Genomic DNA, 15,663 nt, shown 5'->3' with positions numbered 1-15,663 from the left:
AATTTACTAAGAGAGAAGATATATAAAAATAATTTCTCACCCCACAACAAACTGTATATTTGGAATAACAGAAATATTAGATAGAAAAATTAAGTTAAGTTATTAAATTAAATTAATTAATAAAGTATTTTTCATAGACAATACTAATAAGATTTTTTCACAAAATATCCCCAGTAAACAAGTGTTAGAGAGACTCAGGCTAAATATTAGTTATTCCTTTGATTTTTGTGGTCTATCTTTTTTATGATTGTGTGTTCACAAAAACATTCTGGAATGAACTTACACAATTTTTCAGAGGACGTACTGAGCATACATTGAAACTGAAGGACAGAAATACTTGGAAAATACCACATTCACAAGAGGAAATGGATCTGGCTCCGACACCAATGTAATGTTTATAATGAAGTCGAGCAATATGGCATCTCAATCAAATACACTGAAAAAAGCTGCAAGAACTTATGTATTGCTTGAAAAGTTGGATTTTGTACATTCTTTTTTTCTCTATATATTATCTCTCTGGAACTTTGTTATTTTGTTATATTGTTATGAAACGTTGTAATAATATTCTTCAACTGTTTAAATAGAAAATTAAAATTAAAAGTTAAAGTTAAAGTTGAAACAAAAAAAATTCCGAGCTAGCCTACAAAAATAAGTCCGGAAGTGCTGAAAATGCTCTTCCGGTTCGCTCCGGGGTTCAGGACCATTCCTGCAGCACTCAGTTGTCGACGTACATGAATGATAGACACACAAATACTGTAAACAATGCGAGAAACAGCCAGCAAAACAGATCAAATACAACTGAAGGAGCGATGTTTCCTTGCTGTCAGGAAACATTTCGCTGCTCTGGCCATTGAGGCTGTCCTTGGTAAGTGTGGCATATTTTAACATTCACAGTTATGTTCCTGTAACGTTAACAAGAACAGGACTAGCTAATACTTCCAGCTGGAGTTAGTTGCGCTAACCGTTAAAAGAAACTAGCACGTAATTGACGTCACTCATCCAATAAGTGAGAACATAGTCGCAGTGGATTCCTGTCAATAATTTACCAACTTTATGGCCATATATTTCAGTACGTACCCAAAAGTAACATTCCACAATAGCATTCCTTCAAGAGGTTTCTGTGACTATATACACATAATTAGAGCTAATCGTACAGTCTTCGCCTGTAACATTCATAGAAGACATATTGAGGGTATTTAGTTTTGGTTTGCTAACCGTTACTCATTGGTCGTGAGGGAGTTGGTGTCCACATTTGCTAGGTTCTAACTTATCTGTCACAACGTAGATCTTCCAACGCCTCTCATCAAGGAGCTTCTTCCTCATTTGACTGTATATCAACTGGATAAGCTTCAGCCTGAGCTCAATCAGAGAGGTAAGAAGAGCTATTTAATTATAGATGGTGCTCTTTATTTTTCCTATGTTTATAGAGTATCTTTGAATTGATCAGATGAATTCAATTCACAATTGTGTTTCTATTTGATGTAAGTTTTGATGTAATTTTCTCTCAGGGATATCAACTTACTCTGAATGGGCTGGAATTTTGCAGAACATTTGCAGTCCTAATCATGTAGGTGTGATGCCTCCCATTAATAATGAAGAATCTCATTTATGGTAACATCTAGAGTCCATATGTGATATGTGGTCTGTGTTATATTTCAGGCATCCGACTTCCACACAGAAGAAGAGGTCAAACATGAAGTTATGAGAATGCTTTTTACACTTGTATTTTACGGCTTCAGAAACGGCTTTGTAAGCAGAAACATCACAAATTTAAACACACCATCTTTCCTGTGGGCTGCAGCTAAATGTCTTAGACATTTCTTACTCGTTACAAGCTTGCACAAGCCCCTTCAAAGTTTAACTGCTGAGCAGCGGCCTCTCTTGAACCTCCTAGAGAAGCGTGTCAGGAGTGTTGGTATTTCGCAGTCCATTGATCTGTCAAAGAGGAAGACACAAACTGCGTTGTACGTTCTCCATCGCCTGCTAGACCACGGGGTGGTTAAAAAACTTGTCATACAGGTGCAGTGTCCCATTGTGTTGGCCTGGCTCCTACATGGAAGGGGATCTCAGTATGTAAATCATGAACTGAAGAACCTTATGCACTGTAAAAAGGAAAACTGTATTTCACAAGCCACTTCAGCCAGCACAGGACAGGAGGCACTTACAGTCCAAGTCTTGAGACCAGGGCTTCAGAAGACAAGGATGATCAAGTCACTCCATGCAAACGCTCCAAGTTGGACTCTGTGTCTGTGGACGGGGAATCTGGAATAACAGACTTTACTGTGGACCCACAGGCTCTCTGTCGAACCTTCACTTCATGTAATGGTCCCTCAGCAGGGGCTTGTCCATCGGGACAGATCGAGTGTCTGGAGATCAGGCCGTGTGGGTCCGACGCCCTCAGAGTGTTGAACTCTGCCCTTGCCCACATTCTTCTGCCTTCGCTCTCTAACTCTTCACAGCTTTTGTAAGTCAGGCACCAGACATTCCATACCAGGGTTTTTGGTACTTGACCAGAGTTTTTGATAAACATTGTGGTTGCTGTCTAAAAAGTACTGATGTTGATACCCAGCCCTGATTCTGTTATACAAAACCCATGTAAAGCATGTTGAACTCCCAGCTTTTGGCAATAATTTTATTGTTTTAGAGACAACACAGCTGCCGCTCAGTACTGTGACAAAATATAGGAAATAATTCTCTCTCACTATTCTTATGTGGAAGAAAAAAACACACCCTCAGAGGCTTGTATTGCTACTTTTAGAAGAATAACTTCTTGCATAATTGTCATAAATTGTCTCTGGCTTCTGCTTGCTGAAAATTTTGCCCTCTCTTCTATGCAAAATTCCTTCAGTTGCAAGATGCAAGATTCAAAGGGATGAGTTTGAGTACCAGTATTATTGTATTGAACATTGAATTTCACAGAAATGAAAATGAAATGATTTCACATTCAGGGAATAATTGCACACAAAATGACACATTTGTTCAGTTGTGCAGCAGTGACTGGTTCTTATGTCTGTTTATGTAGCAACCTTCAGGGATTCTGATGTGTTGGGCCTTGCTAGAGCCCTGAAGCAGCTGTCTGAGAGCTCCTGCAGCTCCCTCACTGATCTCAACATTGGCGTCCTGCCGTACGCCAAGCTCGTAGGGGTCCTGCTGGACGCAAGCCCCGGTGTGACTTCTCTGCATGTGGAGATCCAAACTGTGCTCTGGGGACCACGCTTGTTACCACATCATCCCAGGACTGCTGAGTCACTATATGTCAGGTATTGTCAAGCTTCCAGCCAAGTGAAGTAACATTTGAATTGATGAGCATTTAAAGTGTATTGTACCTGCTTAAACATAAAGCTCTTGAGCTAGTCCAGTGCTATGTAAAAAATCCTGTAATATTCAGAAGGAGAGTAATCTCAGTGTTATTTACCATTATATCATTTAGACAGAAAGTATATAAAATTCTATGCTATGGGTTCATTAACTGTCTTTCACTAACAAACCCTGGCAGTTGCTATCATTGTGGACTAAATAAACAGACAAACTGCTAGCATGTATTGTCAGTGCCATTCTGATGAGGGAGAAAATGATTAGGCTGTTCGTTCATTGACTTACGGAATGTTTAAGAAATAAACTTAAAATCAAGTTTGTTACAGGGCTGTAGCCCACACCACTCAGGCTACTTTGCTGAGTGCACAAGAGGACTTACTTAAGTGGCTTACAGCAGCAAAACCAGGCATGGCTGACACAACTCCTGGTAGGCTTACGTAGATTATACAGAAGGAGAAGTGAGGGGGTGTGGTTTGCTGTCATTTAAGTAATATATTACACATGAAAATGAACGCCTTCACATGAACACACAAATCCACAAATGGTGACTGAAAACAGGAAAACAGGAGCAGACAAAACAAACCCCCAGGTCAGACAAACTGTACTGCATGAAGTAATACTACAGCAGTGTAGTTTATAAAAAATCAGCCTAAGGTTACTGTTTCTTAAACTCGTTTGAGCAGAGCTGCCCCTGGAGAAGCTGACAGTCAAAGTAGCTGAACTCCAAACAGATCTGCACTTCATCACGTCTGTGCTGAGACGCTCTCCACATCTCAATTTACTGCACATAGCTGGGGTGAGATTGCCATCTGGTTCCTCTCTAAGCCAGCTCCTCACCACTCTCTCAGGTAAGGTGTCATGCCATTAAGAGTTTCACCACAGTCTGAGTATCCAGGCTGTCTAAAGGCTGTCAGTAATGTATATGAGTAAAGCGAGTAATGAAACTATTCAAACAGTAGAAGCACCATATGGGGATATAATATATTTTTCTTACTGTCAACTAATTACATGAAAATCTCCAAACCAATAATGAAATGGTCCAACTGACAAGTATTGTGTATTCAAAGCCTGATATGTCTTATTCCTCTGAGCTCTATTGTTGAGTCTAGCTCTTAAACAAATCAAATGTAAAGTACTGTCACTAATGACGTGATCAACTTTTAGAGTCAAATCACTGCCTGAAGAGTCTCACCTTGGAAGACATGAAGCTGTCTGATTGTCTCCCTGAGATCCTAAATCTACTGAGAGACTGCAAGCTGGAAGGTAAGAAAAGGAGAATGACCCATGACTGCCAACAGGTACCTGGAGCATAAAAGCAAAATAGACTGATTTCCTTCCTGAAAATGAAACAGTACTTGTGAAAATTGGTGTAGCCTTGAGTTTCACCTCAGATTTGCCTGCAATGCATGCATCAGTTCCTTTTAGATTTTTCTATGGACCCAGGTCAGTCTGTTGTAGCCACACTGTGCCAAGTCAAGCAGTGATAATGTGTATCCACTACTGCCTCACAGCTGGGCCAACCTGCATCTTCTGCTGCTCAACACACACGTCTGTGCTGCTGTTTTTAAAAGGCTCTGTGTTCAGCTTACCATGTTGTCAAATCTGTGTATATTTGGTACTATTTGTTGTTACGAGGAACAGCCAGCATGGCTGTTAGGGTCAGCATGATCTAAATGTCATCATCTGCCCATGTCCTCAATGTTGTGATTTTGGACTCCTGTGGATGTCAGGGCATTGATCAACACTTTGTCCTGCAGTGTTATGCTCTGTAAAACCTCTCATGCTATGCAGGTTAACTGCTTGTAGCTGTTTATATCATGGCTTGGTGAAACCACCTTGAAAAAACTTTTTGTGGCAGTCCAAAATTTCCAAATCCTATACATAGAGGCTTTAAACCAGCTCAGGATTGAATGCAGTTTTGGCACTGGCTCCAAAGTAAGAGGTCCATTATTAAGGTTCAAGCTTCTTTATGCAGACGTATGACTTAGAAATAGAAGCATTCCAATGGTTAAAACAGAGACAAGGACTGAAAAGTGTGTTGGAGGCACAATAATGAAGTTTCTGTAGCCTTGAGTTCTCAAATGAAAACAGTGTAATCCATCGTTCAGGGCACCTAAGTGACTGTATGTATTCATGAACAATCTTTTTATGTTGGAAGTTTTGAAACAGAATCCAGTCCATTGTAGTGTATATAATTTGTCAACAGGTATGCAAAGAGTGAGGTGCCTTTAAAAGAAAGAGTGCTGCATTAAGCTGACTTTAAAGAAATATCATGTGTGGAAATGTCAGTATTTACTGTTCAAAGAAAACATGTGATTCATGTGTGTTAAAAGCCACTATGTGTGAGTAGATGTTAGTGTTCACTGCATGTATATGTCTTTTTGTGTGAAAAAGACATATACTTTTTAAAAAATGAAACAAGGAAGAGTTAATAATGGTGTAAAAATAAAAGGTTAGTTTTTATAAAATACAATCATGACAGGCCAGAACATAATGGTGTAAAGTAGAAAGAGAAAAAGCCAAAAGAGGAGAGGGCATGCCCTGGCATGACCCGGCAAGCTCGAGTGTGGCTAGCAGAAAAGCCTAGGTGCTTTCCAGAAGACAGTGACCTTGGAGATAAGATAGTAGTGTATTTTAATGAGGAGCCCAAAGATAGACATCTAAACGAACCAATGTTTTAATGGTGTAAATTTGACAGACCAATAAAATAATTAGAGGAGAGAGGTGTGGAAAGTCACAGCCAAAACTGTATAAAAAGAGGAACAGAGTCAGTACAGTTCAGAGCTCTTCTGGTGTATCTTGTGTGCACTGTGAACTGTTCTTGTGTTTCTTGGTCGACAAATAAACTCTGCTGCCTTGGACACTGCCGTCTCCTGATCATTTTTGAACACCTGAATCTGGATGAAGATTTCTGATCGCAGCTCGGTGGTTTGGGACTTTAAACCCAATCCACGTCACCATCTCCAGTTTGTACTGAACTCAGACCAAAGTGAAAGTCTTTTTCTTTTTGCCCTCTCTCTCTCAGAGCTGCGGTGTAATGACTGCCGCCTTCTTGAGAAGTGGAGTGACAAGGAGGAGAGTTTGCAGCAGCTGATGGCTGCTCTGAAGACAGTGCCTTCTCTCCACACACTGGGCCTGGCTCAGAATCGGCTAGGTAAGCTCATCTTTAACAGTTCATTTAAGAGTTAAGTTACATCATCAGTGGTGTGCAGAGTTGTATAATGTACAGTTCATCATCAGCATATACTGTATATTGTAACCGTGGATCTTTGATCCAAGGTAAATGGAGGTCATTGAAACAGAATGGAGATGTGCCACTTCACAGAAAACATTTGCAGAACCAGAAAACTATTTTTTGGTATTTCAAGAGAATGTAGATGTTGAGAGTCCATAACATTCTTACTTGGCTCATAACATATTGTAGTCAGTTAAATCAAAAGCTGAACTGGGAATACAGCCCTTACTAATTTACTTTGATCAAACTCTGTGCGCCAGTGGTCAGTCATCTGGATTAGAGCAGTGGTGGTGGAGAAACCAGGTCTGTAAACATGCTGAAAGCAAGTGATCAATTAGGATTCCCAGGATAATCAGCAGTAATGCACACCTCTTCAGAGGGAGCTGAGCCAGGAGGCAGATCTTTCAATTTACCAGTCAGTCTACGTTCTAACCCTCACCTATGGTCACGAGCTCTGGTTAGTAACTAAAAGAATGAAAATGTGGATACAAGCAGGCAAAATGAGTTTCCTCTGTGGAGGGAGCTCAGAGTAGAGCTGCTGCTCCTTCACATTGAAAGCATCCAGTTGAGGTGGTTTGGGCATCTGAAGAGTAATAGTGACATCATGTGAAGCATAATAAAGTACTCAGTTATGTTGACTGTTGTGCACTGGGTGTCTTAAAAGTTACATTGCATTTGTCAATTCTTTATTCTAAGAAACTCTACAAATTAATTATACTATTGTGTTTGCCACAGTGTAATAAACTTCATTCCTCTGAGGTTATGTGACATTGTTTTCTATTTAATTCATAAAATAAATATGTTTACAACTAAAATCTGTTTTGTGTAGGCATTTTGTGTAGAATGCCACATGACGACAGTAATGCATACAGCTGACCTGCTGCAGTCTGTTAGAAATGTCACATGACATCATCCGAATAATATTCTACTCTACTCTAAATAACATAGCACTGGAACTTAGAGTTAGAAAAGTGATCTAAACAATTTATGTGGGTGTCATCTGCCTTCATTTCTTGCTCAGAAGTTAAAATCCTGCTGGCTGTTGCCACATTCAGCCTAACTCTCAGATTTGCTGTTACACCACAGCCAGCAGCTAAACCCACTATACACTACCTGAACACCAAACAGCAGGCATACAGAGTTAGAGACCTAACTTGTGAAGACGGTGGAGGATTTAACAGTTTTAAGAGCCATATATCTTTTTTATGAGTTGGTGGAGACAAAAGCAGAGTTCAAAGAGAGTGAATACCATGTCAGCTTGAACAGGTTTTTTAAATATGTTGGTGGTGTGTTCTCAGCTTGTTATTCCAAAACACATTTCAGAAGTTAACACAGTTTATCTGGCGAGTCAGGTCAGTCTCGATTTCTCTCTCTCTCAATAAAAATGTTCTGTTCCGTTCTGTTGGCTTTATCTATTTATTAATAGTCAAAAAAGAAAATGTTTGAACTGCTGAATCTAATGTTGCTGCATTTGTCAACAGCCAAGAACGTGTGTGTGCTGGCAGAGCTGTTCACAGGATCCTCACCAAGCTCAGTGAAACGACTCGACATCAGGTCAGAGCTGCTGATGTGTCACAGTACAAACAGCATTTCAGTTTCCACCGTCAGGAACAAGTTATTCTCACGTCAGCTGAGGATAAAAATAAATAACATACTGTGGTCCTGTGGGTTGTGGGGTGGGGCCTCCATGGATCTGGCTTATTCAAGGCAGGGGGTACATGTGAAGTAACATCCAGATGAATGTCAGGACCCAGTGATTCCCATCAGAGCATTGGAACGAGATGATCAGTGTTATTCACTTCTATATCAAAATACCCTTTGTGATCTAGACTGAATCATCCTACTATCATTAAATTCAGAGCTGTGTAACCAATAATATACAAGCCTTCACGAATGTGTGTGTGTGTGTGTGTATATATATAATATGCATGTGTGTACATTGCATGTAGCTTTCAGCACTGGCATTCTGAGTATGATTTACCATCCATCATGTTGTGATTTCCCTGCGCTGTCTTTTGTTCTGAACAGCTCCAACTTCATTCAGCCTGCTGAGCTGCTGGAGTTCACTCAGAGATTGAGGACGCATCCTCCCCCACACCGACTGACCCTTGACCTCAGGAAGAACCCAGGGGATCGAGACCCCGACACATGGAACGCTGCACTGAAAGGGCTCCATCCGTTCTGTGTTCCTCTAGTTGAGGGATGGAAATCCACTGACACAATGGTAGACCACATCAGCAATATGTGAACACAGCTACAGGAAAATCTGCTCTGACTCCCTGTAGGAGTTAAATGTGGCTGTAAAAGCTGTAGGCTGTAAAAAAAAAAAGCACTTTATGTTGAGTTTGTAATTTAGTCTTTGATAGGGGAGAATGACTGGTCGGTTTGAGTTGAGTTCAGACAGTTGAGATTGATAGATTGCAATGACAAGTTTTCAGTGTTCAAAAAACCCTCAGAACATTATAAAAACCTCACACCTGCAGTGTGAGTCACTTCTCCACTGTCCATCCAGGTGAGTGCGAGCACGTGGACTGAGCCTACAGATGGAGAGCAGAGAGGTGATGAACCTGGTATGACATTAGCATTAGACATTCTCACAGAAATGTATTAACATTTAGTTTTTCTACTGTAATTACAATTTTTCTATTGTATTTACACTTATGGCAGGACATAGGTCATTTTGAATTGTAATTAGTTGTGTGACACATTTCAATACCTCTATGTATATTATATTTATTAATGTAACATTTCATTTGTACTGTTGTGTGCAGTTGGACAATAACAGCACCTCATGTTAGTTTGACATTGGAATCATTTATTAAACCATCCGTTACACTTCCAGAGTCTTCTCTCGGACAGAGTGTGAGTGACAGTGGACGTTAACATACAACTGAAAAACCTGGAGGACTGACGTCGAGGTGAAGAGCAGTTTCACAGCAGCTGTCTCACACCTTCTCCTCGTTGTCGTTTTCTTTACATTAGACGAACAGCATCAACACTGACAACCAATTCATCATTAGTAGGAACCAAGTAGAAAAAACAATCAGAAAAACGGATTAAAAAGAGCTTAATCTTTTTCTTTAGTGGATTTTTTAAAGCTAAATACTGTAATGCTTCTTTTCTGTAAATTCAGTTTGTTTTCCTTGTATATTCTCATGTTTTAGTAAAGTCAAGTTGAAGAGAGTGGAGACCCAGTGTCTGCATGCTAATTGGTTGATTTGCTGGGTCTATCTACAACCATCACTTACATAAAACAAAGACACTCTCACAAACACACACTCATACACACTGCCACATTTCAGCCTGGCCTGCCTATCTCCAAGGCTTCTCATTCACTAAGTGGTTTTACAGCAAATAAAATGAAAACATTTGCTTATATTCATACCTCAGAAAGAAGTCAGTTGTCAAATGAGCGACAAGTTTGTTCTGATGATTTTGTATCTTGTAGTCACAAGTTGGAGTTTTGTGTTGTCACTGCACCCAACTGTTTGTGATCAGTAAATAGCTCCTTCAAACTGCTGTTCAAACTGTTTTTATGCTTCTCTTCTAACACTCTAACATTTTCCCAGACCAACCATGCAACAATTATGCCTACGCCAGGCTGTGATTGGGCAGGCATGAGTGACGAGGTTGGCAAAGTGTAAAAGTAGGCGAGAATTGAACTTGTCTCTGGAGTGCTCATTTTTCATTTTCAGACCGTCACAAGTGTGTCATTATTCCTTTGTGTATGACTCATCTCATCTCATACATCTATAGGACGGCAGGCTTTATCACCCCACTTGTGAATGTGGTCATTCAGAACAGGTGAAAACACTTCAGTCTTCAGTTAACACTTGGAAGTAGTTTGTTTCAAGCAAACCTCAGCCTTAAGTCAGAAAACAAGGACATTTCCCAAAATTTGGTGACTATATGTTTAACCCATCTCATAACTGCCTAAACTATTTGATGTAATCCAGCAACTGCTGACCAACAAACAAGGGAAAATCTCACAGATTATCTCCTTTGCCTTGTGTAAATTACTCAGATGACATTAATGCAGTTATACATCAGTAAGAATGAGCTAACTTCACTTCATAAAATGTGAGATATTACTGGGTTAGAGTGTACAAAACATCCATCACCTGTGAAAGTCACAGCCCTGTTCTGATTACCAGTGGAACATTATTTTCTTCTTGCATTTAGCAGCTAGTCTGAGTATAAGTAGGGATGACTGAGTCACGTGGTCATACTGCAGAGTCACTGGGAAGAGGCTGTCTGTACAGAATGTTAGCAGCATGGTTTAGTGATAGATGGAGGCTACTGTAAATGGAGAGCTCACCTCTGCAGCCCATAATCTCGGCAACACATCTTTCTTGCAAATTTCTGGTTTGCCCAGACCTTAAAAAAGTGACATTTTTTTCCCTGACAAATCACTTCTTTTTGGAATATGAATCAGACCTACAGATATTAGGGCTTAACGCTTTCTGGTACTTGAATGTATGGGTGGAAACCTGTCTGGAGTCCAAAGATTGTTCAGAGATGGGTTTAAATTGCCAACTTGTAGACTTCTATCAATGTGAGAAAAAATTTTAACTTTAACAAGAGTTTTAAAAAAAGAAAAACAACCTGTTACATTAACTTCCACAGCAATTGCCACTGTCACATATGGTGCTTTTCCTCTGTTGTTTCTGTATATACTTATTTTTACATAGTCTGTACAGTGTCAATATACACATTATCTATCTGGAGTGTGTATGTTAAGAGTGAGTGAGCTGCATATCATACACACACACACACAGTGACACTCATCACAGTCTCTTCACAAAGAAAAAGGTCAATTTAGCCAAAGACTAACTGTGACACGCTGAGTGTCGTCTGGACCTTTAAGATGGAAGTCAGTGTTTTTCCAGGATGGTCCGTGTGTGTTTGTGTGTGTGTGTCTCTATGAGGCATTTGCAGTCATCCTTTCAGCTGTGTCACAAAAAACAAATAAATCATCATGTTACAGAAAGATTCACACAGTCATACATTAATACATATGTGCCCTATCATATTGAAAATTACACACTCAATCACACATCTGCACAATCATACACATTATGCTCAGTGTGCTGTAACAAAAACACTCACATTGGAGCCTACAATACAATATCTCAAGAAGGCATTAAGGAAATCTCAAATAAATATGAATAAATTAAATCATATAAAAAGAATGGGTTAAAAAACATAGAAATTCTGTTAGATACAGCAAAAATCTCAAATGAATTCAATAAACAACAGTACTTGCTCATAGACAAAGATCATATGGATGTAAGAGACGAGTACATTTTGTAAACAATGACAAACAGACAAGCACTCAGACAGGTAGACACATTCACAAATCATTAGTGAGCAGAAAGGCCTGTTGGGGCTCAGTGATGGTGGACTGTTGCTCTGTGGGGTCAGGTGGGACGGGACGGTGGGGGCTGCTCAGAGGGATGGCACTTGTCAAATCCCTCCCAGGAAGTACGAGCATGCATACTGGCAGTGCTGCAATCAACCCTCTTGTTTGTAGCTGTAGCTCATGGCGTCAGGGCGGCTGTGGTCAACAGCCAAAGTGACAGGACAGCACCGAAAATTCAGGCAGGGTGGACAGACATGGCCAGATTTCTAAAAGACTGCCTAATGCTAAAGGACACAAGTTTGTTTAGAGATCAGTTTACGTGTTATAACCAGGGATGAGTGACAAGAGTCACTGGCTAACTTCCTCTGTGAGGAGGAACTAAACACTGTTGGGTTTAGTTGGCTTTCCATCTTACATGACTGCTCATCCCTATGTTAAGTGATTAGAACATGGACACCAGAAATCGCCTGCACCATAGTTTACTGATTCCAGTGATGCATAGCTGATGATAACTATGGCAATTACTATGTAGAGAATTTAGTGCCTGGTCAATATACACTATTATATAGCACTATCATTAACTGCAGTATAAGTGTTAGTATAAAGCCAAACTATGTAACTTTTGAAATAAATAACACATTTCCCCTCCAAGCAAAAAACACACACTGTTGCTCAATTTAATACACTCAGGTGTTTGTCTGTTTCTTGTCTTACTTGGTATGGTAATTAGTTTTTGGTGGCTAATATTAGCTGATGTTATTTGATGGAGGATTTGATGAGGGACATCGCTGAGTCAGTTCGATGCCTTTATGACTCCTCTGTTATTCTAAGTTTTAGCTTCCACCATTACCCCATAACTGTCACTTGTGACCACAGTGGCTGCGGTTCAAGTGTTAGCATAGTGCCAAGTGTTAGGCGGCATGGTAATATGCTGCATTCATGCTAGAACGGCTGCGTGGGAAGAACACAGTGTTTGCAGCACAGTTAACTCCACTGCTGGCCATGTAATCACAAGCCTTAAAGCTGTTTGTTAACAAGTAACACCAGATACAAACAAGCAGTGTAAAGCCACTTTATTTTTAATTACCTGTCTTGATTGTATTGGTGTTAATATAGATGCATCTGCCAGCTTTGATGACATGTTGTGTCTAAGTGCTAAGTGGGAGATACTGACTCAGAATCAGTAGTAGTGTGCCTCATAACACAATAGAATACAATAAAGTTGTAGTTATTTTAGTTAAGTTTTTTCAGACTCTTTAATAACACATTGAAAAAGTAATTTAGTATCTGTTTCACAGTCATACTGGTCAAAGTATAAATGTATGATGGAAGACCACTAATGACAGTATATAATAACAATTTCCCAACAATATATAATAATAATTCCTGATTATATAATTGACTAAATCAATGTGAACTGGACCTGCAAAAAAGTCTGAAAATAAAAGGAAGAATTAATCAACTCAACATTTAACACTCACATCCATTGTGAGACAATAAATGTCTGACTAACAAATTTCCCTAGTGTTGTAAATTTCCCAGTTGTGGGACTAATAAACAACCTCCTACATTCACAATCCACTGTGGCAGTAAGTTTAGACAGTCTGCCACTGGATACAAAAACATTTACAACTAAGATGAAGACTTTCTGACTGACTTTTGTTGAAGAAACTAAATTCAGTGTTTTTTACAGACTTTTCAAGATTTGAATAAAATAATCTGTTAGACCCTGGGTTTGTACACAATCAGCCACAATGCAGGATGAGTGACAACTCACTTGTAATAAAATGTATTCAGTATGTTGTTGTTGTTGGAGCTTTGAGGTCAAAACACAACTAGGGGTGATTTAGTGTCCATGTTCTCCTCACTTGATGGCTAACAGAGCTATCACCTGATCGCAGGCCACATCTGACAAACAGAATGAAGTTATGGTTTCATTTAGATGTTTTGTCTCATGGTGTGTGTCCTGTGGAGACAGCACAGGTCTACCATCTTCAGGCAGGATCACAAATGCATGAGTAACAATCCTCTGTCGAGTTTTCAGCTCCCACCATGTTGTGGCAGTGTAAGACATTTTGAGGGCTGTTTGCTGCCAGTGAAAACAATATTAGACCACAGCTTCATCTTTCAACCTGGTGTCTGAGCCATAAATCTAACAGGGTCAGTCTGATGGAATGGTGCAATTAGGCTTTATATCTTGCGAGAAAAACTGGCGCTGAACCCTATGGATGTGTTGCTTAGCCAGTGTATGTGTGTATATGTGAGAGATGTTAACATCTGTGGCAGCACATGGTTAAACTGTATCTTTGAATTTGTATATTGCAGAGGGTAAAATCCTGGGGCAAGACTTAGTATGTATGTGTGTGCATGTACTGGTGTGTGTGTGTGTGTTGTGTAAGCAGGGGAAAACAAAGGGGAAAAATTCATTTAAAACAAATAAGTTGGATTTAAAATGAACCTTTGAGGACCTGAACTCCAAGTGTGTCAGTGAAACTAACATGAATCTGATGAAATGATGGGATCCCTGCTGATTCCTTCATACTGTATGTGTATAGTCTGTGAACATATGTGAAGGCACACACAGTACTGTTATCACATGGACACCTTGTAACTCCAATCCTGGTGTTTGTCTTATGTAAATGTCAGTTAAATAGAAAAAACAGCTGGTTCAACTCAAAGTGTAGAGTGGACAAACTCAAATCAAGGCAGTTTTTGTTCGTTCCAGAAAAGTAAACATGTTGGAGATGCAAGGTATTCACCCAGCAGCAGCAATGTGTATATGTGATGTTCCTGTGCTGGGGGAGGTGTGTAGAGGCCTGTCATGGAGAGGATTAAAGGGAGCATAGAGGAAGCTGTGGGTAAAGTATGGATTGTGTGTGTGTGTGTGTGTGTGTGTGTGTGTGTGTGTGTGTGTGTGTGCGGTGGTGGGGGCTATAGGATTCCATCCATGAAGCTGGTGTCCAGCCGCTGGATGAGCACCCGGATGAAGGACATTTCCTTGCGGGTATTCTCAAAGATCACTCTGGGGTCGTCGGACTGGCAGCGCAGACAGTTGGGAGCCATGACCATGGCCAAGTTGTTCACATCCATCTTAGTGATGGCCACATTGGCAGGCTGGGCAAATACCTGCAAATGTAACATACAGCAGAGTATTTGTAAGGGTCCTTTAAGTTAGATTTAAGACATTTTAAAGCATTTTACTGCTTTTTGGGTTATATTAAAGCTACCACCTTTATTGCATGCCTTTGACCTTTTAAGTCTGTTGATGCTGCTGGAACTGTGAATTTCCCGTGTGGATTAATAAAGCATCTATCTATCTACCGTAATTTCCGGACTCTAAGCCGCTACTTTTTTCACACGCTTTGAACCTTGCGGCTTAAACAATGATGCGGCTAATTTATAGATTTTTACATGGGTTGACGAGCTTCATGCCACAAAAACATTTAGCCTCGTCACATCAGACCAATGAAATTACCAAACAGGTCACAGTGGACCAATGAAACTGTTTGAATTAGATCAAACGCACTCACACTAAATTCAGATCAGTTATTTTGCGCTTAATGCACACACCCTCATCATGGAAAACACACAAAGAAATGCATATGATGCAGCTTTTAAGTTAAAGGCAATGGATCTGGCTGTTGAAAAAGGAAATAGAGCTGCTGCACGTAAGCTTGGCATCAATGAATCGATGGTGAGACGCTGGAGACGGCAGCGTGAATGTGTAAATATCTCATCTTACAACGTAGAC

The 15,663-nt window shown here is 40.0% G+C and overlaps 2 protein-coding genes across 2 annotated transcripts in view; one reads left to right on the top strand and one right to left on the bottom strand.

Moving 5' to 3' along the window:
* The first annotated feature begins 685 nt into the window (after window positions 1–685).
* Window positions 686–9,385, top strand: LOC108896960 (uncharacterized). Its single transcript, XM_051077218.1, is given in 13 exon segments — window positions 686–865; window positions 1,286–1,372; window positions 1,509–1,567; window positions 1,660–2,119; window positions 2,155–2,411; window positions 2,413–2,464; window positions 3,023–3,287; window positions 3,642–3,742; window positions 3,996–4,163; window positions 4,480–4,578; window positions 6,341–6,469; window positions 8,032–8,104; window positions 8,579–9,385. Coding segments are annotated over 13 exon segments (2,073 nt in total). The 5' UTR covers window positions 686–762; the 3' UTR covers window positions 8,799–9,385.
* Window positions 9,345–15,663, bottom strand: part of arhgap39 (Rho GTPase activating protein 39) — an 80,374-nt gene continuing 74,055 nt past the window's right edge. The window contains exon 11 of the mRNA XM_051077266.1: window positions 9,345–15,038. Coding sequence (XP_050933223.1) covers window positions 14,844–15,038 — 195 coding nt within the window. The 3' untranslated portion in view covers window positions 9,345–14,843. The remainder of the gene's footprint in view (window positions 15,039–15,663) is intronic.

This window comes from Lates calcarifer, linkage group LG17, assembly GCF_001640805.2.
Source record: "Lates calcarifer isolate ASB-BC8 linkage group LG17, TLL_Latcal_v3, whole genome shotgun sequence".
NCBI classification, from domain to species: domain Eukaryota; kingdom Metazoa; phylum Chordata; class Actinopteri; family Centropomidae; genus Lates; species Lates calcarifer.
The sequence above is the reverse complement of the archived record's forward strand: the minus strand, read 5'-3'. Positions and strand labels throughout refer to the sequence as shown.